The sequence below is a fragment of the Hyla sarda genome, chromosome 4, assembly GCF_029499605.1.
Source record: "Hyla sarda isolate aHylSar1 chromosome 4, aHylSar1.hap1, whole genome shotgun sequence".
NCBI lineage: Eukaryota > Metazoa > Chordata > Amphibia > Anura > Hylidae > Hyla > Hyla sarda.
In genome coordinates this window covers 34,633,121-34,660,167 of record NC_079192.1, presented here as the reverse complement: position 1 = coordinate 34,660,167, position 27,047 = coordinate 34,633,121, and the positions used below count along the sequence as shown (strand labels likewise).

The window sequence follows — 27,047 nt, the reverse complement described above, 5'->3', positions numbered from 1 at the left end:
TGGACATGATGACGTCACGCAGTTCCTCCATATGGACATGATGACATCACACAGTTCCTCCATACGTATATGATGACATTCCACAGTTCCTCCATATGGACATGATGACATCTTTCCTCCATGTGGACATGATGACATCACGCAGTTCTTTCATATGGACATGATGACATCACACAGTTCCTCCATATAGACATGATGACATCACACAGTTCCTCCATATGGACATGATGACATAACACAGTTCCTCCATATGGACATGATGACATAACACAGTTCCTCCATATGGAAATGATGACATCACACAGTTCCCCCCATATAGACATGATGACATCACACAGTTCCTCCATATGGACATGATGACAATCACGCAGTTCTTCCATATGGACATGATGACATCACACATTTCCTCCATATGGACATGATGACATAACACAGTTCCTCCATATGGACATGATGACATCACACAGTTCCTCCATATGGACATGATGACATCACACAGTTCCTCCATATAGACATGATGACATGATGACATCACACAGTTCCTCCATATGGACATGATGACATCACACAGTTCCTCCATATGGACATGATGACATCACACAGTTCCTCCATATAGACATGATGACATCACACAGTTCTTTCATATGGATATGATGACATCACACAGTTCCTCCATGCGGACATGATGACATCACGCAGTTCCTCCATATGGACATGATGACATCACACAGTTCCTCCATATAGACATGATGACATCACACAGTTCTTTCATATGGACATGATGACATCACACAGTTCCTCCATGCGGACATGATGACATCACGCAGTTCCTCCATATGGACATGATGACATCACACAGTCAATGCAGATTTGTCGCTACACATCCATGATGAGACTGTGGAGGCCATTGAAGTCCAGTGACCTAATTGTCATGTATAATGTAAGGTTTGTGATGGATGGACATGGTCAGTAACAATACTCAGGTAGGTTTATACCAGGCTCAATTGTCACTAAGGGGCCTAAAGTGTGCTGAGAAAACTTACTGTAGTCTTACGTACTTAGTCTGGCCCATCTTACACCTACAACCATGCCACGTTCAAAGTCACTTAAAGACTCCTTCTTGCCCATTCTGATGCTCAGCTTTAAATGGGCACTCTCATTAAAACCAATGTCTGCTATTGCACTCCTTATAGTAAATAAAAAAAATCTTCCTAATGTACTTTGTTTATAAAAAAAATAATAATGAAGTTTTCTATGTTTAATTTGTGTTTAAAAAAGCTGCCACTAGGTGTCTCCCTACTTGTCCAGAGCACATTTCCCCCTCATCTTTTGCACAGACTTTGGACTCCTGCTGGCCTGGCAGAAGTCCAAAATGAGGAAATGCAGTCTGGAGTGCTGAGGGGGGGGGGGTACAGCCTTAGCCAATCATGGCTCATCTCACACTGAACTGCTCTAGGCTGTGTGTAGCAGAGTGAGGGAGGAAATTCTCCCCTGTATGGCTTCAGATGATGTCACGCCTGCTGGGGAACGCCCCTTCCCGGTCTGTGAACCTGACTGAGACTGAGCAGAAAATACAGACCAATATAAAGGTAGAAAACTAAGAAAAAATAATAAAAATAAAGGCAGGGGGGGGTTTATCATGATGGGGGCAGTGACCTGGGAGGATTATAACATTTAACAAGATCATGAGAGGTACTCTATGAAGCCTCTTTATTGCCAATTCTGATGCTTGGCTTTAAGTTAAGCAAGTTGTCTTGACCACGTCTACATGCTTAAATGTATAGAGTTGCTGCCATGTGATTGGCTGATTAGCTATTTGGATTAACAAGCTATTAAACAGGTGTACGTAATAAAGTGGCCCTACAGTAGCCTATATGGATGAGCCTCATACACCTATGTACATGGCTAGTCCATAGAGCAGTGTTTCCCAACCAGGGTGCCTCCAGCTCCAGCTGTGGCAAAACTACAACTCCCAGCATGCCCGGACAGCCTTCGGCTGTCCGGGCATGCTGGGAGTTGTAGTTTGGCCACAGCTGGAGGTACCCTGGTTGGGAAACACTTCCATAGAGTTACAGTGTATACAGTGAACATAGGGTACCATACAGACCTGAAGGGCATAGGCATAGTGCTTGGCTTAGCTCTTCTGCTTGCTTGTCTTTAAAGGGGTATTCCATGAAAAAACATTTTTCTTCAACTGGCTCCAGAAAGTTGAACAGATTTGTAAATTACTTCTATTAAAAAAAATCTTAATCCTACCAGTACTTATCAGCTGCTGCAGTTGAGTTGTTCTTTTCTGTCCGACAACAGTGCCCTCTGTCTGTCTCAGGAACTGTCCAGAGTAGGAGAAAATCCCCATAGCAAACCTCTCCTGCTCTGGACAGTTCCTGACACGGACAGAGGTGTCAGCAGAGAGCACTGTTGTCGGACAGAAAATAACAACTCAACTTCAGCAGCTGATAAGTACTGGTAGGATTACGATTTTTTTTAAAGAAGTAATTTACAAATCTGTTCAACTTTCTGGAGCCAGTTGATATGGAGAAAAAAGTTTTTTTTCAGGGAATTCCCCTTTAATGGGGATCTCTGCACCTCCAACCCTCACTTAGTGATGAGCGGCATATGCCTTATTCGAATTTGTGATATTTTGCAAATATATGGAAGAATATTCGCACATTCGATATATTCGCTGTTATTTTCACATGCGTATGCGCATATGCGCATGCGTGTGTGCACATGCGGATAACTATCTACCTATCTATATTATCTATCTATCTCCTAATATTCTTTAGTGACGATATTCGCGAATATGAGGATATTCACGAATATTTGCATATTCTCATATTTGCGAAAATTCGCTCTCCAGTGTAATACAGTAAATAGTATAGGAGCCTTCTTTAGACCACAAGCTGGGAGCAGGGAGGGATGAGATCACTGTGATGTGTTCTGTGGGGGGAAAAAATTCTGAATATTCCTAATTGCGAATATATAGTGCTATATTTGGTATATTCGCGAATAGGCAAAATTCTCAATAAATATTCAAATTGCGAATATTCACACTCAACACTACTCACTATGACATGTAACGTAGGCCTAGGAGCATGAAACACTGCAACGTTATTTGCTGAATGTCAGTGTCCTGCTGGTCAGTGAGGTGATGTATGATCTATGATGATCCGCTAACCAGATACGATTATTTATGTGTCTTCTTTACTCAATCAGGGCTGATATGGACGGAGCTGCTTGTGGTGACCTCAGGTAAGATCTCCAGACACTAAGGGGGAGATTTATCAAAACCTGTCCAGAGGAAAAGTTGCTGAGTTGCCCATAGCAACCAATCAGATCGCTGCTTTCATTTTTCAAAGGCCTTTTCAGAAATGAAAGCAGCGATCTGATTGGTTGCTATGGGCAACTCAGTAACTTTTCCTCTGGACAGGTTTTGATGAATCTCACCCTTCATCTCTACAGGTTACACAGAGAATTACAACTTCTCCAAGCCGTGTCTCTTCCCTGCAGAGTTTGTTGTCCTCCTTAGTGCCCTGAACAAAAACAGTGTCTCCTTTATGCCCCCATAGTAATAAAGCCCCCCCTTTGTGTCCTTCCCAACACTGGGGTACTCCTCTGGAAAACTTATTTTTTTTTAATCATCTGGTGCCAGAAAGTTAAAGGAAAACTGTCAGCAAGTTCACCCACACTAAACCCAATACACTGGGGTCACTTACATTTTTTTGTCCCGTAATTGCGCTCACCCCCTAAGTTGCGCTCTGCAGGCATATTCCCTGCTTGCAGTCATACTTTGGGTCCCGAAGGAAGGTGCCTAAACCCGCCACCCTTATTCACATATGCATTGTCTTCAACTCCACGTCCTAGTGACGTGAAGTCACACGCCCCCTGAGAGCTGCGCTCTGTATACAGAGCGCATGCACTGAAGATTTTATGCAACTCTCACGTCCTGATCATGTGAGAGTTGTCAATCCCCGGGAGCGCTCTGCGCAGTGTAACTGCGCATGCGCCGGGCCCTCGCTACAGAAGTCAGGTGTAGTGAGGGCCAGGCGCATGCGCAGTTACACTGCGCAGAGCGCTCTCTGGGGACGCACAGCTCTCATGCGATCAGGACGTTAGAGCTGCTTAAAATCTTCAGCGCATGCGCTCTGTATACAGAGCACAGCGCTCAGGGGGCGTGTGACTTCCACTAGGACGTGGAGTTGAAGAGAATGCATATGTGAATAAGGGGGGTGGACTTAGGCACCATCCTCCTGGACCCGAAGTATGACTGCCGGCAGGGGACACGCCTGCAGAGCGCAACTAAGGGGGTGAAATATTAAAACATCTTAATCCTACCAGTACTTATCATATGCTAAAGCTGAGTTCTTTTCTGTCTGACAAAAATGCTCTCTGCTGACACCTCTGTCTTGGGAACTGTCCAGAGTAGTAGCAAATTCCCATAGCAAATGTCTCCTTCTGTGAACAGTTCCTGAGACAGACAGAGGTGTCAGCAGATAGCACTGTGGTCAGACAGAAAAGAACAACTCAACTTCAGCATCTGATAAGTACTGGTAGGATTAAGATGTTTTAATAGAAGTAATTTACCAATCTGTTTAACTTTCTGAAGCCAGTTGATATGAAAAAAACAAAAAAAAGTTTTTCACTGGAATACCCCTTTAAGCAGTCATGGTGCTGCCTAAATTCCCACCCTTAGAAAAAGTGTTCCAACACACAGCAAAAGCCTCCCACCCCAGTCAGTAGTGTAACCAGCTTATTTCTCTTCACGCAGTATTTGTTTTCCCTAATCAAAAATTATGCACTTTTTGTGCCCCCATGCAATTATAAAGCCCTCTTAATTCCTCCACTCAGAAATGGTGTCCTCTTAGTGCCCCCACTCAATATTAATACCCTTTAGTGCTCCACACAGCAGTAGTGCCCCTTGTCTCCCCCCATAGTAATGGTGCCCTCCTAGTGCTCCTACTCCGTAATGGTTGCCATGTAGTGCCTTTACTCAGTAATAATTCCCCTTAGTTCCCCCACTTGGTTATGATGACACTTAGTGCCCCCTTACTCAATAATAATGCCCTCTACTCAGAATTGGTCCTCCCATTAGTGTTCCCTGTACAAGTTAATTAAAATATACTAACCTATGCCCATTCCAATGGAGCCAATGATTAAGGCAGGGGATCTCAGGGGCAGACGGGTGTTATGATGTTGCTGTATCGCACCAACCTGTACATGGATCTTGTTTTGGTGTCTCATATGACGAAGGCCTGAAATAGCCCGTAACCTATGAGTGATCAGCTGACAGCTCCCTGCTCTGCTATAGTATTCAGCTGTATCTGCATGTATCCAACTGCAGGGATGAGGTTAAAGTGGTGGTCACCAAGAGGTCAGATAGCTATAAAAAGAAGAGGAAATACAGTGCTCCATAGTGTATTAAAAGAGAGACCTGTAAGGTAATGATGTACGCCAAAATAGCAGCTCACCTGTAAGTGTTGTGCAGCAACAATGGTGATCACATAATGTGATAGTGTCCGCAGCCAGCTGGCTGGTAGTTTATTCTCCCAACATGCGACGCGTTTCACTGCTACAGCAGCTTTATCAGGCATCATGATGCCTGATGAAGCTGCTGTAGCAGTGAAACGCGTTGCATGTTGGGAGAATAAACTACCTCCACTTTTAACTCACCTGTTGCATCCTGGATTCCCTGTTCTAATGATGATCCTGGTGGACATAGTATTCATAGTAAATAAGACAGATCTTCTAAGGTGCCTTTAGGATTCACGTTTGTATTACCCAAACATATTAACCTTTTTTTATGTTTGTCACACAGAATATTTACCTCCACCAGAACTATCCTTAATGACATCAGAAACCATCTACATGGGCCAAAAAGTGCAACTACAATGCACAGCACCAATAGATTGCCCTGAAGGCACCTTCTACCTGATCTTAAACAGCACAGATTTAACCCTACAGAAAGCAGATGCTCCTGAGACGAAGAACAGTGTGATGTTCACTATTGAAACCTCTTACACCTTACACTCAATGGAGTATGTCTGTAGATACAAGTGCTTTGTAGAATCAGTGCAAAAGATGTCTGAAGTCAGCAATGTCCTTACCCTTAATATTAGTGGTGAGTACTGTGCCCCCTATATATAATAATGCAAGTACTATAATACTCCTATATACAAGAATATAACTACTATAATACTTCCCCCTATATACAATAATGTGAGTACTATAATACTGCTCCTATATACAAGAATATAACTACTATAATACTTCCCCCTATATACAATAATGTGAGTACTATAATACTGCTCCTATATACAAGAATATAACTACTATAATACTGCCCCTATATACAAGAATATAACTACTATAACACTGCCTCCTATATACAAGAATATAACTACTATAACACTGCCTCCTATATACAAGAATATAACTACTATAATACTTCCCCCTATATACAATAATGTGAGTACTATAATACTGCTCCTATATACAAGAATATAACTACTATAATACTGCTCCTATATACAAGAATATAACTACTATAATATTGCCCCCTTTATACAAGAATATAACTACTATAACACTGCTCCTATATACAAGAATATAACTACTATAATACTGCTCCTATATACAAGAATATAACTACTATAATTCTGCTCCTATATACAAGAATATAACTACTACAATACTGCTCCTATATACAAGAATATGACTACTATAATACTGCCTCCTATATACAAGAATATGACTACTATAATACTGCCTCCTATGTACAAGAATATAACTACTATAATACTGCTCCTATATACAAGAAAATAACTACTATAATACTGCTCCTATTTACAATAATATAACTACTATAATACTGCTCCTATATACAAGAATATAACTACTATAATACTGCTCCTATATACAAGAATATAACTACTATAATACTGTCTCCTATATACAAGAATATAACTACTATAATACTGCTCCTATATACAAGAATATAACTACTATAATACTGCTCCTATATACAAGAATATAACTACTATAATACTGCTCCTATATACAAGAATATAACTACTATAATACTGCTCCTATGTACAAGACTATAACTACTATAATACTACCTTCTATATACAAGAATACATCTACTATAATACTGCTCCTATATACAAGAATATAACTACAATAATACTGCCTCCTATTTACCAGAACATAACTACTATAATACTGCCCCCTATGTACAAGAATATAACTACTATAATACTGCCTCCTATGTACAAGAATATAACTACTATAATACTGCCTCCTATGTACAAGAATATAACTACTATAATACTGCCTCCTATGTACAAGAATATAACTACTATAATACTGCCTCCTATGTACAAGAATATAACTACTATAATACTGTCCTATGTACAAGAATATAACTACTATAATACTGCTCCTATATACAAGAATATAACTACTATAATACTGCTCCTATATACAAGAATATAACTACTATAATACTGCTCCTATATATAAGAATATAACTACAATAATACTGCTCCTATATACAAGAAAATAACTACTATAATACTGCTCCTATTTACAATAATATAACTACTATAATACTGCTCCTATATACAAGAATATAACTACTATAATACTGCTCCTATGTACAAGAATATAACTACTATAATACTGCCTCCTATGTACAAGAATATAACTACAATAATACTGTCCTATGTACAAGAATATAACTACTATAATACTGTCCTATGCACAAGAATATAACTACTATAATGAATCCAAAAAGCAAGTAAAGAAAGAAGTACCGCACTCACCCACTGTCAAAAGCCGGGAACAGGAGAGATTTATTTCAGATCATAAGATCGGAATAACAGGTGCAGGGCGTGGAGGAGGGAAAAAAGCCACACACGACTAGTTTCGGTGAAACTAGTCGTGTGTGGCTTTTTTCCCTCCTCCACGCCCTGCACCTGTTATTCCGATCTTATGATCTGAAATAAATCTCTCCTGTTCCCGGCTTTTGACAGTGGGTGAGTGCGGTACTTCTTTCTTTACTTGCTTTTTGGATTCATATGAACACTATACCGTTACCTGCACCTCCAGGTCTAGCCTGGATTATCAGTCCATCTGCACAGCCTCGCTTTGTATGCTAAGAACTTTACCTGTTACTAAGGGAGACCACACAATAGTGCCACTCATCTTGTTGGACTGTTTGAATATAACTACTATAATACTGCACCTATGTACAAGAATATAACTACTATAATACTGCCCCTATATACAAGAATATAACTACTATAATACGCCTCCTATATACAAGAATATAACTACTATAATACTGCTCCTATGTACAAGAATATAACTACTATAATACTTCCTCCTATATACAAGAATATAACTACTATAATACTGCCTCCTATATACAAGAATATAACTACTATAATACTGCCCCCTATATACAAGAATATAACTACTATAATACTGCTCCTATATACAAGAATATAACTACTATAATACTGCCTCCTATATACAAGAATATAACTACTATAATACTGCTCCTATATACAAGAATATAACTACTATAATACTGCTCCTATATACAAGAATATAACTACTATAATACTGCCTCCTATGTTCAGCACGTGTGTCACTGTTTTCCCTCTTGTTTTACAGTTCCGGTGTGGGTCTTTGTTGTAGTCGGACTTCTTGGTCTTGTGATCCTTGTGGCTTTGGTGATCGTGCCTATATTCCTGGGGAGAATTAGTAAGTATCAGCAAGTCTGCATGTGGTGACCCAGAGAGGACATGATGTTAGATCTGGGTCTGCTGGTACTTGTAGTTTTACTTGTTCCAGAGTAGGGAAAGTTACAGTAAAATCACAGGCAGCTAAAGTGGTGAGGTAGACACCAAGAGACACTACACAATTTTAATAGGATGAGGGGCTGACTGATGTGTACAATCTCTCGACCATCTACCCCAACCAGAGGTACAGAGGCACAGAAATGCTAAGGGGCCCTATAAACCATCATCCCCCTGGGTGAAGTAAAAAGTACAGTAGAAAGAAAAAAGAAGCAAGCCATTCAGATCAGGGTAAAGTCTGTACACAGGATAGTCACTTTCCACATAGCAGCCACAATGAGTAGTATGCTGGTAATTCAGGGTGAGATTAGGACAATTTCCAAGAGGCCTCCTTCATGTAAACAATTGGAAAAGTAAGGTTGGTGGTACACCAACTAGACAAACCTTGGTGGTAGAAGACAATAGGCACCTGCCAAAGACCTCTTTCAAAAAAGTATTATAACCTGTCATCAGGTAACTCCAATTGGGCCATTGAAATCAATGGCACCCGATGATGTACGCCAGAGTATATGTTGGCATCACGTCCTCAGGGGGATAAACGCTGCACCCTGTATGTCAATGTCAAATGTACAGAGGAGACACTATGGCCGGCATTTATCATTGTAGGTGTAAGTGAAGCATTTATCATTGTAGGTGTAAGTGAAGCATTTATCATTGTAGGTGTAAGTGAAGCATTTATCATTGTAGGTGTAAGTGAAGCATTTATCATTGTAGGCGTAAGTGAAGCATTTATCATTGTAGGTGTAAGTGAAGCATTTATCATTGTAGGCGTAAGTGAAGCATTTATCATTGTAGGTGTAAGTGAAGCATTTATCATTGTAGGTGTAAGTGAAGCATTTATCATTGTAGGTGTAAGTGAAGCATTTATCATTGTAGGTGTAAGTGAAGCATTTATCATTGTAGGTGTAAGTGAAGCATTTATCATTGTAGGTGTAAGTGAAGCATTTATCATTGTAGGTGTAAGTGAAGCATTTATCATTGTAGGCGTAAGTGAAGCATTTATCATTGTAGGTGTAAGTGAAGCATTTATCATTGTAGGTGTAAGTGAAGCATTTATCATTGTAGGTGTAAGTGAAGCATTTATCATTGTAGGTGTAAGTGAAGCATTTATCATTGTAGGTGTAAGTGAAGCATTTTTCTACACCTTTTTTGTGTGCTTTAATATGTAGGAACACCACATTTATTAAATGGTCACAGAGCATTTGATACATTTTGTGCAGGTCACATTTTCTGAAATTTCACTCTTCACATACACCAAAAAGCTAAGTCAGGGCTGGTGTAGTTTTAGAGACTTTTCAGTGGCTTTGCGCCTTTTTTGCGCCTTTTCACAAAAAGGCACAGTTCATAAAACCCTTCCATATCATGTGTATTGCCAAAATCAGTGGAGTACAACTCAAAATCAATAGAAATGTGTAAAACAAAAGGCGCAAAAAAGGCACAAATATACCCTGCTTGCGCCTTTTTTGCGCCTTTTCTAGACACCAATAAACTGTCTTAAGACAATGATAAATGTCGGCCATTGTTTCTAAAATTCTTGTCTTTATCTCATAGAAAAAAAGAAGAAACAAGAAAAGAGGTGAGCAACATAACCCCCATCCCTCCCCCACCACCATAGGGAGAGTAGGGTGTCCTCTCCATGTGTGTTCTGTGTTATGATGGTGTTCAAAAGAGAAAATTCTTACAAAACCTCATTCATAGATTCATAGATGTGTTCAAAAATCCTTTATTTTACACCACAGACCAAAAAGGTTCATTTTATTTCATTATGACTATTATAGATAGATATTATTGTTTAGGAAACCAGAAGGAGGAATTGGTTATATTTGGCCATGTCCAGTGTTTTGGTGTTTTTTGTATTATTATTTATTTATGTATTTATTTTTTATCAGTGTTGCCTATTTATAACTAGTGTCATTGTGTTATGGATTGGTGATCTCTTCTCTACAGATGTTTGTTGTGTTATAGATTGGTGTTCTCCTCTCTACATATGTTATGGATTGGTGATCTCCTCTCTATATATGTGTTATTGTGTTATAGATTGGTGATCTCCTCTCTACAGATGTTTGTTGTGTTATAGATTGGTGATCTGCTCTCTACATATGTTATGGATTGGTGATCTCCTCTCTATATATGTGTTATTGTGTTATAGATTGGTGATCTCTCTACAGATGTTTGTTGTGTTATAGATTGGTGATCTCCTCTCTACATATGTTATGGATTGGTGATCTCCTCTCTATATATGTGTTATTGTGTTATAGATTGGTGATCTCCTCTCTATAGATGTTTGTTGTGTTATAGATTGGTGATCTCCTCTCTATAGATGTTTGTTGTGTTATGGATTGGTGATCTCCTCTCTATAGATGTTTATTGTGTTATGGGTTGATGATCTCTTCTCTATAGATGTTTTTTGTGTTATAGATTGGTGATCTCCTCTCTACAGATGTTTATTGTGCGATGGATTGGTGATCACTTCTCTATAGATGGTTGTTGTGTTATGGATTGGTGATCTCCTCTCTACAGATGTTTGTTGTGTTATAGATTGGTGATCTCCTCTCTATAGATGTGTTATTGTGTTATAGATTGGAGATCTCCTCTCTATAGATGTGTGTTGTGTTATAGATTGGTGATCTCCTCTCTATAGATGTTTGTTGTGTTATGGATTGGTGATCTCCTCTCTATAGATGGTTGTTGTGTTATGGATTGGTGATCTCCTCTCTATAGATGTGTTATTGTGTTATGGATTGGTGATCTCCTCTCTATAGATGTGTTATTGTGTTATGGATTGGTGATCTCCTCTCTATAGATGTGTTATTGTGTTATAGATTGGAGATCTCCTCTCTATAGATGTGTGTTGTGTTATAGATTGGTGATCTCCTCTCTATAGATGTTTGTTGTGTTATAGATTGGTGATCTCCTCTCTATAGATGTTTGTTGTGTTATAGATTGGTGATCTCCTCTTTACAGATGTTTGTTGTGTTATAGATTGGTGATCTCTTCTCTACAGATGTTTATTGTGTTATGGATTGGTGATCTCCTCTCTATAGATGTTTGTTGTGTTAAAGATTGGTTTTTTCCTCTCTACAGATGTTCATTAGGTTATAGATTGGTGATCTCTTCTCCACAGATGTTTGTTGTGTTATGGATTGTGATCTCCTCTCTATAGATGTTGTGTTATGGATTGGTGATCTCCTCTCTATAGATGTTGTGTTATGGATTGGTGATCTCCTCTCTATAGATGGTTATTGTGTTATGGATTGGTGATCTCCTCTCTATAGATGTTTGTTGTGTTATGGATTGGTGATCTCCTCTCTATAGATGTTTGCTGTGTTATGGATTGGTGTTCTCCTCTCTACATATGTTATGGATTGGTGATCTCCTCTCTGCAGATGTTTGTTGTGTTATGGATTGGCGATTTCCTCTCTATAGATGTGTTATTGTGTTATAGATTGGTGATCTCCTCTCTATAGATGTTTGTTGTGTTATGGATTGGTGATCTCCTCTCTACAGATGTTTGTTGTGTTATGGATTGGTGATCTCCTCTCTACAGATGTTTGTTGTGTTATGGATTGGTGATCTCCTCTCTACAGATGTTTGTTGTGTTATGGATTGGTGATCTCCTCTCTACAGATGTTTGTTCTGTTACGGATTGGTGATCTCCTCTCTATAGATGTTGTGTTATGGATTGGTGATCTCCTCTCGATAGATGTTTCCTGTGTTATGCATTGGTGATCTCCTCTCTATAGATGGTTATTGTGTTATGGATTGATGTTCTCTTCTCTACAGATGTTATAGATTTGTGATCTCTTCTCTGCATATGTCTGTTGTGTTATGGATTGGGGATTTCTTCTCAACAGATGTTTGTTGTGTTATGGATTGGTGATCTCCTCTCTATAGATGTTGTGTTATGGATTGGTGATCTCCTCGCTATAAATGTTTGTTGTGTTATGGATTGGTGATCTCCTCTTTATAAATATTGTGTTATGGATTGGTGATCTCTTCTCTATAGATGTTTTTTGTGTTATAGATTGGTGATCTCCTCTCTACAGATGTTTATTGTGTTATGGATTGGTGATCTCCTGTCTATAGATGTTCTGGATTGGTGATCTCCTCTCTACAGATGTTTAATGTGTAATGAATTGGTGATCTCTTGTCTACATATGTTTGTTGTGTTATGGATTGGTGATCTCCTCCCTATAGATGTAAGTTGTGTTATAGATTGGTGATCTCCTCTCTATAGATGTGTTATTGTGTTATGGATTGGTGATCTCCCCACTATAGATGTTTGTTGTGTTATGGATTGGTGATCTCCTCTCTACAGATGGTTATTGTGTTATAGATTGGTGATCTCTCTACAGATGTTTATTGTGTTATGGATTGGTGATCTCTTCTCTACAGATGTTTGTTGTGTTATGGATTGGCGATCTCCTCTCTATAGATGTGTTATTGTGTTATAGATTGGTGATCTCCTCTCTATAGATGTTTGTTGTGTTATGGATTGGTGATCTCCTCTCTATAGATGTTTGTTGTCTTATGGATTGGTGATCTCCTCTCTATAGATGGTTATTGTGTTATGGATTGGTGATCTCCTCTCTACAGATGTTTGTTGTGTTATGGATTGGTAATCTCCTCTCTATAGATTGGTGATCTCCTCTCTATAGATGTTTGTTGTGTTATGGATTGGTGATCTCCTTTCTACAGATGTTTGCTGTGTAATGGATTGGTGATCTCCTCTCTACAGATGTGTGTTGTGTTATGGATTGGTGATCTCCTCTCTATAGATGTTGTGTTATGGATTGCTGATCTCTTCTCTACAGATGTTTATTGTGTTATGGATTGGTGATCTGCTCTCTATAGATGTGTTATTGTGTTATGGATTGGTGATCTCCTCTCTACAGATGTTTAATGTGTTATGAATTGGTGATCTCTTGTCTACAGATGTTTGTTGTGTTATGGATTGGTGATCTCCTCCCTATAGATGTAAGTTGTGTTATAGATTGGTGATCTCCTCTCTACAGATGTTTATTGTGTTATGGATTTGTGATCTTTTTTCTACAGATGTTTGTTGTGTTCTGGATTGGTGATCTCCTCTCTATAGATGTGTTATTGTGTCATGGATTGGTGATCTCCCCTCTATAGATGTTTGTTGTGTTATGGATTGGTGATCTCCTCTCTATAGATGTTTGTTGTGCTGTGGATTGGTGATCTCCTCTCTACAGATGGTTATTGTGTTATGGATTGGTGATCTCTTCTCTACAGATGTTTGTTGTGTTATGGATTGGTGATCTCCTCTCTATAGATGTGTTATTGTGTTATGGATTGGTGATCTCCTCTCTATAGATGTTTGTTGTGTTATGAATTGGTGATCTCCTCTCTATAGATGTTTGTTGTCTTATGGATTGGTGATCTCCTCTCTATAGATGGTTATTGTGTTATGGATTGGTGATCTCCTCTCTACAGATGTTTGTTGTGTTATGGATTGGTAATCTCCTCTCTATAGATTGGTGATCTCCTCTCTATAGATGTTTGTTGTGTTATGGATTGGTGATCTCCTTTCTACAGATGTTTGCTGTGTAATGGATTGGTGATCTCCTCTCTACAGATGTGTGTTGTGTTATGGATTGGTGATCTCCTCTCTATAGATGTTTGTTGTGTTATGGATTGGTGATCTCCTCTCTACAGATGTTTATTGTGTTATAGATTGGTGATCTCCTTTCTACAGATGTTTATTGTATTATAGATTGGTGATCTCCTCTCTACAGATGTTTGTTGTGTTATGGATTGGCGATCTCCCCTCTACATGTAGTTATTGTATTATAGCTTGCTGATCTCTTCTCTACAGATGTTTATTGTGTTATGGATTGGTGATCTGCTCTCTATAGATGTGTTATTGTGTTATGGATTGGTGATCTCCTCTCTACAGATGTTTATTGTATTATAGATTGCTGATCTCCTCTCTACAGATGTTTATTGTGTTATGGATTGGTGATCTCTCTATAGATGTGTTATTGTGTTATAGATTGGTGATCTCCTCTCTATAGATGTTTATTGTGTTATGGATTGCTGATCTCCTCTCTACAGATGTTTATTGTATTATAGATTGGGTATCTGCTCTCTACAGATGTTTGTTATGTTATAGATTGGTGATCTCCTCTCTACAGATGTTTATTGTATTATAGATTGGTGATCTCCTCTCTACAGATGTTTGTTGTGTTATGGATTGGTGATCTCCTCTCTACAGATGTTTATTGTATTATAGATTGGTGATCTCCTCTCTACAGATGTTTATTGTGTTATGGATTGGTGATCTCCTCTCTATAGATTGGTGATCTCCTCTCTATAGATTTTTGTTGTGTTATGAATTGGTGATCTCCTCTCTACAGATGTTTATTGTGTTATGGATTGGTGATCTCCTCTCTATAGATGTTGTGTTATGGATTGGTGATCTCCTCTCTATAGATGTTTATTGTGTTATGGGTTGGTGATCTCCTCTCTATAGATGGTGTGTTATGGATTGGTGATCTCCTCTCTATAGATATTTATTGTTGTCACGATGCCGGCTGGCAGGTAGTGGATCCTCTGTGCCAGAGAGGGATTGGCGTGGACCGTGCTAGTGGACCGGTTCTAAGCCACTACTGGTTTTCACCAGAGCCCGCCGCAAAGCGGGATGGTCTTGCTGCGGCGGTAGTGACCAGGTCGTATCCACTAGCAACGGCTCACCTCTCTGGCTGCTGAAGATAGGCGCGGTACAAGGGAGTAGGCAGAAGCAAGGTCGGAAGTAGCAGAAGGTCGGGGCAGGCAGCAAGGATCGTAGTCAGGGGCAACGGCAGAAGGTCTGGAAACACAGGCAAGGAACACACAAGGAACGCTTTCACTGGCACTAAGGCAACAAGATCCGGCAAGGGAGTGCAAGGGAAGTGAGGTAATATAGGGAAGTGCACAGGTGATTACCCTAATTGGAACCACTGCGCCAATCAGCGGCGCAGTGGCCCTTTAAATCGCAGAGACCCGGCGCGCGCGCGCCCTAGGGAGCGGGGCCGCGCGCGCCGGGACAGAACAGACGGGGAGCGAGTCAGGTAGGGGAGCCGGGGTGCGCATCGCGAGCGGGCGCTACCCGCATCGCGAATCGCATCCCGGCTGGCAGCGGGATCGCAGCGCCCCGGGTCAGAGGACGTGACCGGAGCGCTGCAGCGGAGAGAATGAAGCGAGCGCTCCGGGGAGGAGCGGGGACCCGGAGCGCTCGGCGTAACAGTACCCCCCCTTGGGTCTCCCCCTCTTCTTGGAGCCTGAGAACCTGAGGAGCAGACTTTTGTCAAGGATGTTGTCCTCAGGTTCCCAGGATCTCTCTTCAGGACCACAACCCTCCCAGTCTACTAAAAAAAAAATTTTCCCTCTGACCTTTTTGGCAGCCAAAATTTCCTTGACCGAGAAGACGTCCGAGGAGCCGGAAACAGGAGTGGGAGGAACAGATTTGGGAGAAAAACGGTTGAGGATGAGTGGTTTGAGAAGAGAGACGTGAAAGGCATTAGGGATACGAAGAGAAGGAGGAAGAAGAAGTTTATAAGAGACAGGATTAATTTGACACAAAATTTTGAAAGGACCAAGATAGCGTGGTCCCAACTTGTAGCTAGGGACACGGAAGCGGACATATTTAGCGGAGAGCCATACCTTGTCTCCAGGGGAAAAAACGGGGGGAGCTCTTCTTTTCTTATCCGCGAACCTCTTCATGCGTGAAGAAGCCTGTAAGAGAGAATTTTGGGTCTCTCTCCATATAATGGAAAGGTCACGAGAAATTTCATCCACAGCGGGCAGACCAGAGGGCAAGGGGATAGGGAGGGGGGGAAGAGGGTGACGGCCGTACACCATGAAAAATGGGGATTTGGAGGAAGATTCAGAGACCCTGAAGTTATACGAGAATTCGGCCCATGGAAGGAGATCTGCCCAGTCATCCTGGCGGGAGGAAACAAAATGTCGCAAATAATCACCCAAGATCTGGTTAATTCTTTCTACTTGTCCATTGGACTGGGGATGATATGCAGAGGAAAAATTTAATTTAATCTTGAGTTGTTTACAGAGAGCCCTCCAGAATTTAGACACGAATTGGACACCTCTATCCGAGACAATCTGCGTAGGCAACCCGTGAAGACGAAAAATGTGTACAAAAAATTGTTTAGCCAACTGAGGCGCAGAAGGAAGACCAGGAAGAGGGATGAAATGTGCCATTTTGGAGAATCGATCAACGACCACCCAAATAACAGTGTTGCCACGGGAAGGGGGTAAATCAGTAATAAAATCCATACCAATCAGAGACCAAGGCTGTTCGGGGACAGGCAGAGGATGAAGAAAACCAGCGGGCTTCTGGCGAGGAGTCTTATCCCGGGCACAGATAGTGCAGGCTCGCACAAAGTCCCCAACATCCGTCTCCAGAGTCGGCCACCAATAGAAGCGGGAGATGAGTTGCACAGATTTCTTGATGCCCGCATGACCTGCGAGATGGGAGGAGTGACCCCATTTGAGGATTCCGAGGCGTTGGCGTGGAGAAACAAAGGTCTTCCCTGGAGGAGTCTGCCTGATGGAGGCTGGAGAAGTGGAGATCAGGCAGTCAGGTGGAATGATGTGTTGCGGAGGGAGATCAACTTCTGAGGCATCCGAGGAACGAGAGAGAGCATCAGCCCTAATGTTCTTATCGGCAGGACGAAAGTGAATCTCAAAATTAAATCGGGCAAAGAACAGAGACCACCGGGCCTGGCGAGGATTCAGCCGTTGGGCAGACTGGAGGTAGGAGAGGTTCTTGTGGTCGGTGTAGATAATAACAGGAGAACTTGATCCCTCCAGCAGATGCCTCCATTCCTCAAGTGCTAATTTAATGGCTAGAAGCTCTCGATCCCCGATGGAGTAGTTCCTCTCCGCTGGAGAGAAGGTCCTAGAGAAAAAACCACAAGTGACAGCATGCCCGGAAGAATTTTTTTGTAGAAGAACAGCTCCAGCTCCCACTGAGGAGGCATCAACCTCCAATAGGAAGGGTTTGGAAGGGTCAGGTCTGGAGAGGACGGGAGCCGAAGAAAAGGCAGACTTGAGTCGTTTAAAGGCGTCTTCTGCTTGAGGAGGCCAGGACTTGGGATCAGCACTTTTTTTGGTTAAAGCCACGATAGGAGCCACAATGGTAGAAAAATGTGGAATAAATTGCCTGTAATAATTGGCGAACCCCAAAAAGCGTTGGATAGCACGGAGTCCGGAGGGGCGTGGCCAATCTAAGACGGCAGAGAGTTTGTCTGGATCCATCTGTAGTCCCTGGCCAGAGACCAAATATCCTAGAAAAGGAAGAGATTGGCATTCAAACAGACATTTCTCAATTTTGGCATAGAGTTGGTTGTCACGAAGTCTCTGAAGAACCATACGGACATGCTGGCGGTGTTCTTCTAGATTGGCAGAAAAAATTAGGATATCGTCCAGATATACAACAACACAGGAGTATAACAGATCACGAAAAATTTCATTGACAAAGTCTTGGAAGACGGCAGGGGCGTTGCACAGTCCAAAGGGCATGACCAGATACTCAAAGTGTCCATCTCTGGTGTTAAATGCCGTTTTCCACTCGTCCCCCTCTCTGATGCGGATGAGGTTATAGGCGCCTCTTAAGTCCAATTTAGTGAAGATGTGGGCACCTTGGAGGCGATCAAAGAGTTCAGAGATGAGGGGTAAGGGGTAGCGGTTCTTAACCGTGATTTTATTAAGACCGCGGTAGTCAATGCAAGGACGTAGGGAGCCATCTTTTTTGGACACAAAGAAAAATCCGGCTCCGGCAGGAGAGGAGGATTTACGGATAAAGCCCTTCTTTAGATTCTCCTGGACGTATTCGGACATGGCAAGAGTCTCTGGGGCAGAGAGAGGATAAATTCTGCCCCGGGGTGGAGTAGTGCCCGGGAGGAGGTCGATAGGGCAATCATAAGGCCTGTGAGGAGGTAGTGTCTCAGCTTGTTTTTTGCAGAAAACATCCGCGAAGTCCATATAGGCCTTAGGGAGACCGGTTACTGGAGGAACCACAGAGTTACGGCAAGGGTTACTGGGAACCGGTTTTAGACAGTTCTTGGAACAAGAGGACCCCCAACTCTTGATCTCCCCAGTGGACCAATCCAGGGTAGGGGAATGAAGTTGAAGCCAGGGAAGTCCAAGGAGAATTTCCGAGGTGCAATTGGGGAGGACCAAAAGTTCAATCCTCTCATGATGAGATCCGATGCTCATAAGAAGGGGCTCCGTGCGGAAACGTATGGTACAGTCCAATCTTTCATTATTTACACAATTGATGTAGAGGGGTCTGGCGAGACTGGTCACCGGGATGTTGAACCTGTTGACGAGAGAGGCCAAAATAAAATTTCCTGCAGATCCAGAGTCCAAGAAGGCCACAGCAGGGAAGGAGAAGGCAGAGGCAGACATCCGCACAGGCACAGTAAGACGTGGAGAAGCAGAGTAGACATCAAGGACTGTCTCACCTGTGTGCGGAGTCAGCGTACGTCTTTCCAGGCGGGGAGGACGGATAGGACAATCCCTCAGGAAGTGTTCGGTACTAGCACAGTACAGGCAGAGGTTCTCCATACGGCGTCGTGTCCTCTCTTGAGGTGTCAGGCGAGACCGGTCGACCTGCATAGCCTCCACGGCGGGAGGCACAGGAACAGATTGCAGGGGACCAGAGGAGAGAGGAGCCGAGGAGACGAAACGCCTCGTGCGAACAGAGTCCATATCTTGGCGGAGTTCCTGGCGCCTTTCAGAAAAACGCATGTCAATGCGAGTGGCTAGGTGAATGAGTTCATGTAGATTAGCAGGGATTTCTCGTGCGGCCAGAACATCTTTAATGTTGCTGGATAGGCCTTTTTTGAAGGTCGCGCAGAGGGCCTCATTATTCCAGGACAATTCTGAAGCAAGTGTACGGAATTGTACGGCATACTCGCCAACGGAAGAATTACCCTGGACCAGGTTCAACAGGGCAGTCTCAGCAGAAGAGGCTCGGGCAGGTTCCTCAAAGACACTTCGGATTTCCGAGAAGAAGGAGTGTACAGAGGCAGTGACGGGGTCATTGCGGTCCCAGAGCGGTGTGGCCCATGACAGGGCTTTTCCGGACAGAAGACTGACTACGAAAGCCACCTTAGACCTTTCAGTGGTAAACAGGTCCGACATCATCTCCAGATGCAGGGAACATTGGGAAAGAAAGCCACGGCAAAACTTAGAGTCCCCATCAAATTTATCCGGCAAGGATAAGCGTATCCCAGGAGCGGCCACTCGCTGCGGAGGAGGTGCAGGAGCTGGCGGAGGAGATGACTGCTGAAGCTGTGGTAGTAACTGTTGTAGCATAACGGTCAGTTGAGACAGCTGTTGGCCTTGTTGCGCTATCTGTTGTGACTGCTGGGCGACCACCGTGGTGAGGTCAGCGACAACTGGCAGAGGAACTTCAGCGGGATCCATGGCCGGATCTACTGTCACGATGCCGGCTGGCAGGTAGTGGATCCTCTGTGCCAGAGAGGGATTGGCGTGGACCGTGCTAGTGGACCGGTTCTAAGCCACTACTGGTTTTCACCAGAGCCCGCCGCAAAGCGGGATGGTCTTGCTGCGGCGGTAGTGACCAGGTCGTATCCACTAGCAACGGCTCACCTCTCTGGCTGCTGAAGATAGGCGCGGTACAAGGGAGTAGGCAGAAGCAAGGTCGGAAGTAGCAGAAGGTCGGGGCAGGCAGCAAGGATTGTAGTCAGGGGCAACGGCAGAAGGTCTGGAAACACAGGCAAGGAACACACAAGGAACGCTTTCACTGGCACTAAGGCAACAAGATCCGGCAAGGGAGTGCAAGGGAAGTGAGGTAATATAGGGAAGTGCACAGGTGATTACCCTAATTGGAACCACTGCGCCAATCAGCGGCGCAGTGGCCCTTTAAATCGCAGAGACCCGGCGCGCGCGCGCCCTAGGGAGCGGGGCCGCGCGCGCCGGGACAGAACAGACGGGGAGCGAGTCAGGTAGGGGAGCCGGGGTGCGCATCGCGAGCGGGCGCTACCCGCATCGCAAATCGCATCCCGGCTGGCAGCGGGATCGCAGCGCCCCGGGTCAGAGGACGTGACCGGAGCGCTGCAGCGGAGAGAATGAAGCGAGCGCTCCGGGGAGGAGCGGGGACCCGGAGCGCTCGGCGTAACAATTGTGTTATGGGTTGGTGATCTCTTCTCTATAGATGTTTGTTGTGTTATAGATTGGTGATCTCCTCTCTACAGATCTTTATTGTGCTGTGGATTGGTGATCTCCTTTCTACAGATGTTCTGGATTGGTGATCTCTCTACAGATGTTTATTGTGTTATGAATTGGTGATCTCTTGTCTACAGATGTTTGTTGTGTTATGGATTGGTGATCTCCTCTCTATAGATGTTTATTGTGTTATGGATTTGTGATCTCTTGTCTACAGATGTTGTTTTATGGATTGGTGATCTCTTCTCTACAGATGGTTATTTTGTTATGGATTGGTGATCTCCTCTCCACAGATGTTTGTTGTGTTATGGATTGGTGATCTCCTCTCTACAGATGGTTATTGTTTTATGGATTGGTGATCTTGTTTTTCTGTTTCTTAGGGATAAAGGCTCAATCTGGATTGACCAACAAAAAACACCAGGTACTTAGATACGTTTTGATCCTTTCTCTATGATCCTCAAGTGTCATTTTCCAGGTTCCTCTCATGAAGTTTCCATCCTACCATCACTCATAGTCCATGTGCTTTAAGATCAGTTATTTTTTGGTCTCTTCTCCTCCTCCCTCCTTACCTCTTAACCATGATCCTCTCTCTTTTTCTGACTCCCATTATTTCTCTAGTTTCCTTTCCTGTCCCCTCTCCTTGGTTCTGAATTCTTCATCTGACTTTTTGTATATTCTTCATTAAGTTTCATCTTTCTGCAGATTTGCCTGATGGTAAAGATAACATGGTCTTTTCTTTGGTAAGTGTTTGTAGATTAAATTTTACAACGATGGGTAAACTTTGTCCTTAAAAGTAACCATTTTGTGTATACAGCTTTAATGATGAATTATTTGCCTTTATGGAGTCCACAAGGAAATTCTGCTCCATTCTTCTAACTGACCTACCAACAGTAGAAGAGGGGGCATAAAGAGATTGTCACAATTATTGAGGGTAATGGTGTTGTTTTCACACACACACACACACACACACACACACAGTCCTCTCTGTCTTTCTCCAACACATTACTGGAGCCTGGATGGTGAATAAACCACTAGACATCAGGTATAAATTCCTCCACTAACCTAGAACACCAGGGAAGCTGGCCTTAAAGGGATTGTCCTGGACAACCACTTCTAACAGTGGAACCACGCTGGCAATTATTTGATAATGATCAGATGTTATCACTGGGGAAGCTCCATATGGACGGTCATAAATGGATGACCATGCACATGGTTGAGTCCACAGGCTCTTGACAGTGGGGGTCAAGAGCGGAGAACCCCCATTATGAATACTAAGACATGCCCCTTTTCTGTGACCACGCTCCTTTCCCCTGAAGGCCACGCCCCTTTTTTGGGTTTTCTAAGTAAAATGGAGAGTTGGTCAGGTTTTTTTTTCAATTCTGGCGCAGACAGAATTTCTGGTGCAATGCACCAGAATCTGGTGCACAACCAGACAAAACATGTCAGGTTTACAATAGTAAATCAAGGCCAAGGTGTGAACATAGTCTTAGACTGACGAGGATGCTGGTATTCACTCCTAACCTATGCTTGACCCCCATTTCAGTCTGAATTATTTTTTCTTTATTTACGCTTATCTACAGCTGGTGGAAGGGGGGTCTTATAATGCAGTGTATTGAAGGGACAGGAAAATTTAGTAATTGTGAATCAATCTAATACATATAATACATCTTTCTTATTTTGTTTTACATGATTGATTTGTTTTTTCTTTCTCTTTGGGGCAGAATTATATGCCCAAGACTGACATCTCTCCTACTTACATGGGCCATACAGATTCTCAGACAGATAAAGGTTTGGACACCCCTTTCAGCACCTTCAGAACATGAGCCGACATCTTCTTCTGCTATAGTAAAAAAATGTGACTTCCAATGCTTGGAGCCAAAACATTGGTCTGGTGGTGGAGACAATCCAAAGTCCTCAAAGGTCAACTCACCTCAATGCTGTTCATGACATCATTACCACCTACCTCATCAGGCCACGTCATCATGAATGGGGGCCTATAGGTTATTTATTGGCTCCACCAAATACCTTCAGCATTGAGCTTTTCCATCAAAAAGACAATGGAGGGAGAAGAAGTGATGTCACCCATGATATCCAGGATTATGGTTCCACTGGGTAAATGGAACAGATAACACATGCTGCATGCACTCAGTCATCTGCTGCCCCTTGTGTGAATAGACCCTCAATCCTTTACATTAACCTATATGCATGTACGGATAAGGCGGCACTGCTGTATGCCCTAATGGTCACTCTTAAAGGGGTACTCCGCCCCTAGACATCTTTTCCGCTATGCAAAGGGGACCCCCACAATCTCTCCTTCAGCACCCCCATTTCTCAGCTGCACAGTGCGAGGATTGCTCTGTGGCTGATGACGGGAGATGCAGGGGACATTACGGCCCGCCTCCTCAATGCAAGTCTATGGGAGGGGCGTGCAGTGCCCATCATCAGCCACAGAGCGATCCTCAACGGGGGTGCTGCAGGAAAGATTGCGGGGGTCCCCAGTGGAGGGACCCCCGCGATCAGACATCTTATCCCCTATCCTTTAGGTGGGGGATAAGATGTCTAGGGGCGGAGTACCCCTTTAAGGCTGTGAGGTCAGTGTTAATGTGGTTATTGTCATGAGGTGCTAGGAAATAATGTAGACCATAAAATGTATTAGAAAGAGTAAGTGCAATGCACTACAAAGAATCCTGCACTCACTGCTCAGAAGACAAATTCAGATTCCAACAATGGACTGTGGTGGCCCAGTACAGGAGTTGCACCCCTGTACCCTTGCTGCCCTGTCAGGCAGACTCTATTAAGTGACCCCTGGGCCCCTCTTTTGTCTATATTCCCTAAATAGTTTACTACCACCTTTGTTATCTAATGTAATGTATATAACTTGTCATATACCTTTAAATACTATTGTCATGTGTTGTAACCAAGAAAGGTACCAGTGACCATGTGACCTATAGAGTGATTTATGGGATCCCTCCAGAGTCTCCCCCCCATATAAACCCTGGGTGTAGCTAGTTCAGTCTCTTAGTCTCTTCTCTACTGAGTGCAGCAAGGTCAAGTCCTGAGAGAGTGTCTGGTGTCCTGAGGAGGCCCAAAGCCTACCACGGATCCACAAGTCTACTGCCCCACAGGTGAACGTCAAAACCTGGCAAACTGCATACGGGGTGAAATCTGTCTAGTCAGTCCGTGTCAAGTCAGCGTGTCCCTGCATCAACTTGTCCAAGTCCACTACAAGTCCCAGTGAACCCTAAAGTCTCTGAAGTCACTGGTCACCTCCTTGGGCCCTGGCTAAGCTGTTAAGACTGTTACACCTGTCTATCTCAGTAAAGCTGCCGTTGTTCCGTAACTTGGCGTTGGAGTCATTATTTGCCCCCGTGCCTAGCCCAGGATCCAGCGGTTTACCTTCGGGTGCTGTAGAGATTAAACCAAGCCCTTGGCTCACAAGGGGTTAATGCCATCTGCCCCTATGGTAATAACATCTGCCCTCATCACACCCTCACCACAGGACGGACCCGACTAGGCTGCAGGAACAGCTTGGGGGTGCTCAGAGGCAACCCCTCTTAGCGCCCCAAGCTGTTCCTGCAGCCTCGTCTGGTCCGTCCATTGCGGAAATCTGAAGTGTTTAGCTGAGCGGTGAGTGCAGGACTAGGGGATCGTAGAGATACGCTTGACATTGCACCCCCACCCCACCTTTACCACTTTCCCTTCCCCATTACCACAGACTCCTGTATATGTTGCAACGGCAACAGCGGACCAACTTTATTAACAAAACCAAATAACAACTATATGTATACTTTAAATATCCTTAAAAATAACATATTACCATAACATTGTGCATAGTGCAAACAGAAACTGACCCTAAAACCTAAGATAGGAACAGGCTGGAGGGGGACCTGAAGGCAACTTCTCTTTCATCCGCTCTTCTACTGTGCCCTTGGTCATCCATCACCTAACCCAAGGGCATCATGTGGTGGCCCAGTACAGGATGGTGGGCCCCTGTACCTTTCCTGCCCTGTCCGGCAGTGTCCCCAGGGCCCCCTGTAGTTGTTTCCCCATTTGTACATATGTTTTGTATTATAAGATGTGTTATATATTTAATAAAATGTACCAAGTGTATCCTCTGTAAAGTTACCATTGTCCGTAACTTGGCGTCGGATTCTTTATTGCCCCCGTGCCTAGCCCAGGATCCAGCGGTATACCCACGGGTGTTTATAGGCTAAACCACGCCCTGGTGTCACAAATACAAGGGGTTAATGCCATCTGCCCCTAGGGTAACAACATCTGCCCTGCACCACACACCCCGCCATACCACAACCACCTTCGGTGACCACTCTGTCCCTTCTCGCCAGGGACCCCCCATAAGTAGCTGGGTACCAGCCCAGCTCCCCCCGGCCATTATGACCGGGCCGCTACCAACCGTTTTAGTATGCCTCCAAATCCCCCTCCAGCTCCCACCGCTGTGACAACAAACCCCACTAGACCTCTCCAACACCAGGTCCCCTACCTCAAATCCGATTTACAGGCCGGCGGGCAATACACACTTGGTCTTCTGTTAACAACTTACTGTCCTCCCCCATTTAACCCCCTTCCTCCTATGTCACCTAACCCCTACCCTCCAATACATTAACCCCTTATCCCACTTCCTACTGCCCCCTGTCATGCGTCCCCTCCACTCCCATGCTTTCCACTCCGGGGGCTCTCTGGATTCTTTGTAGTGCATTGTACTTGCTCTTTCTAATACACTTTACATTAACCTGTTTTTGATAAACAGCACTTGGTCTCAGGGTTGTAATAAGTATTTTGGTGGTAATCTTGCCCAAATGGAATAAGAAGACCAGTGAATGCACCAAAGTATAGTGTCCCGGTAGTGTTCCAGCTACCATACATATGAAGTAACATGAAGCTGTGAGTTAAAGGGGTACTCTGGTGCTTAGACATCTTATCCCCTATCCAAAGGATAGGGGATAAGATGCCTGATCGCGGGAGTCCCGCCACTGGGGACCCCCGGGATCATGCACGCGGCACCCCGTTTGTAATCAGTCCCCGGAGCGTGTTCGCTCCAGGACTGATTACCGGTGACTACAGGGCGGGAGGCGTGTGACGTCACACCTCCGCCCCCGTGTGATGTCACGCTCCGCCCCTCAATGCAAGCCTAGGGGAGGGGGCGTGACAGCTATCACACTCCCTCCCGTAGGCTTGCATGGAGGGGCGAAGCGTGACATCACACAGGGCGGGGGCGTGACTTCACACGCCGCCCGCTCTGTAGTCACCGGTAATCAGTCCCGGAGCGAACACGCTCCGGGGACTGATTACAAACGGGGTGCCACATGCAAGATCACGGGGGTCCCCAGCGGCGGGACTCCCGCAATCAGGCATCTTATCCCCTATCCTTTGGATAGGGGATAAGATGTCTAAGCACCGGAGTACCCCTTTAACTTGAAAAACTGTTTTGTATATAGTAAAAATTTTATAATTGTATATAATGTGAGTGTAAGGGTTAAATATTTGCATATGTTTTCCATATGGCTATGTATCTGATGAATGGTGCCTTGGTCACATGATGCTTCCCAGCCAGTTTTTGTGCAACAACTGTGGGAAGAGTGCAGTCACAGCGGAGTACAGGCTCACTGAACCATATACTGTTTGTAACCTGTCGGCAGCAGCATCTACATTAGTGACCTCACTTACACTTGTGAAATGTACACTAGAGACTTTCCACTCATCTTCTGGAGAAGCAACTCTCAAAGGGACAGTGACCAAATATTCAATTTTCTGCTTTAAAGACTGTTACATTCCACGCTCTGCCAAAGAGACTGTATTGTATGTGTACAGAACATTCAGTAAAGTGTTCAAGTTGTTTTAAGATAATCCTAGTGTTCTTTGCATTACGGGGACAATTTACTTAACAAAAGCATTGTTCGGCTCACGGGGACTTCTGTGGGAGAGAAAGAAACATACAGACATGAGATAGAC

General features: G+C 43.6%; 1 protein-coding gene across 4 annotated transcripts in view; it reads left to right on the top strand.

Moving 5' to 3' along the window:
- The window catches only part of LOC130367763 (uncharacterized), a 34,144-nt gene extending 9,559 nt beyond the window's left edge, over positions 1-24,585 (top strand). For 2 of the 4 annotated variants that reach the window (XM_056570508.1, XM_056570507.1), the window contains 7 exons: positions 3,217-3,252; positions 5,816-6,118; positions 8,680-8,769; positions 10,416-10,440; positions 21,461-21,501; positions 21,783-21,820; positions 22,802-24,585. In XM_056570508.1, the coding sequence (XP_056426483.1) occupies positions 3,217-3,252; positions 5,816-6,118; positions 8,680-8,769; positions 10,416-10,440; positions 21,461-21,501; positions 21,783-21,820; positions 22,802-22,903 (635 nt within the window). In that variant the 3' untranslated portion in view covers positions 22,904-24,585. Of the gene's footprint in view, positions 1-3,079; positions 3,253-5,815; positions 6,119-8,679; positions 8,770-10,415; positions 10,441-21,460; positions 21,502-21,766; positions 21,821-22,801 lie in introns of those variants that run through there. The other 2 variants (XM_056570506.1, XM_056570509.1) reach the window with 2 other exon arrangements.
- Positions 24,586-27,047: the final 2,462 nt, after the last annotated feature.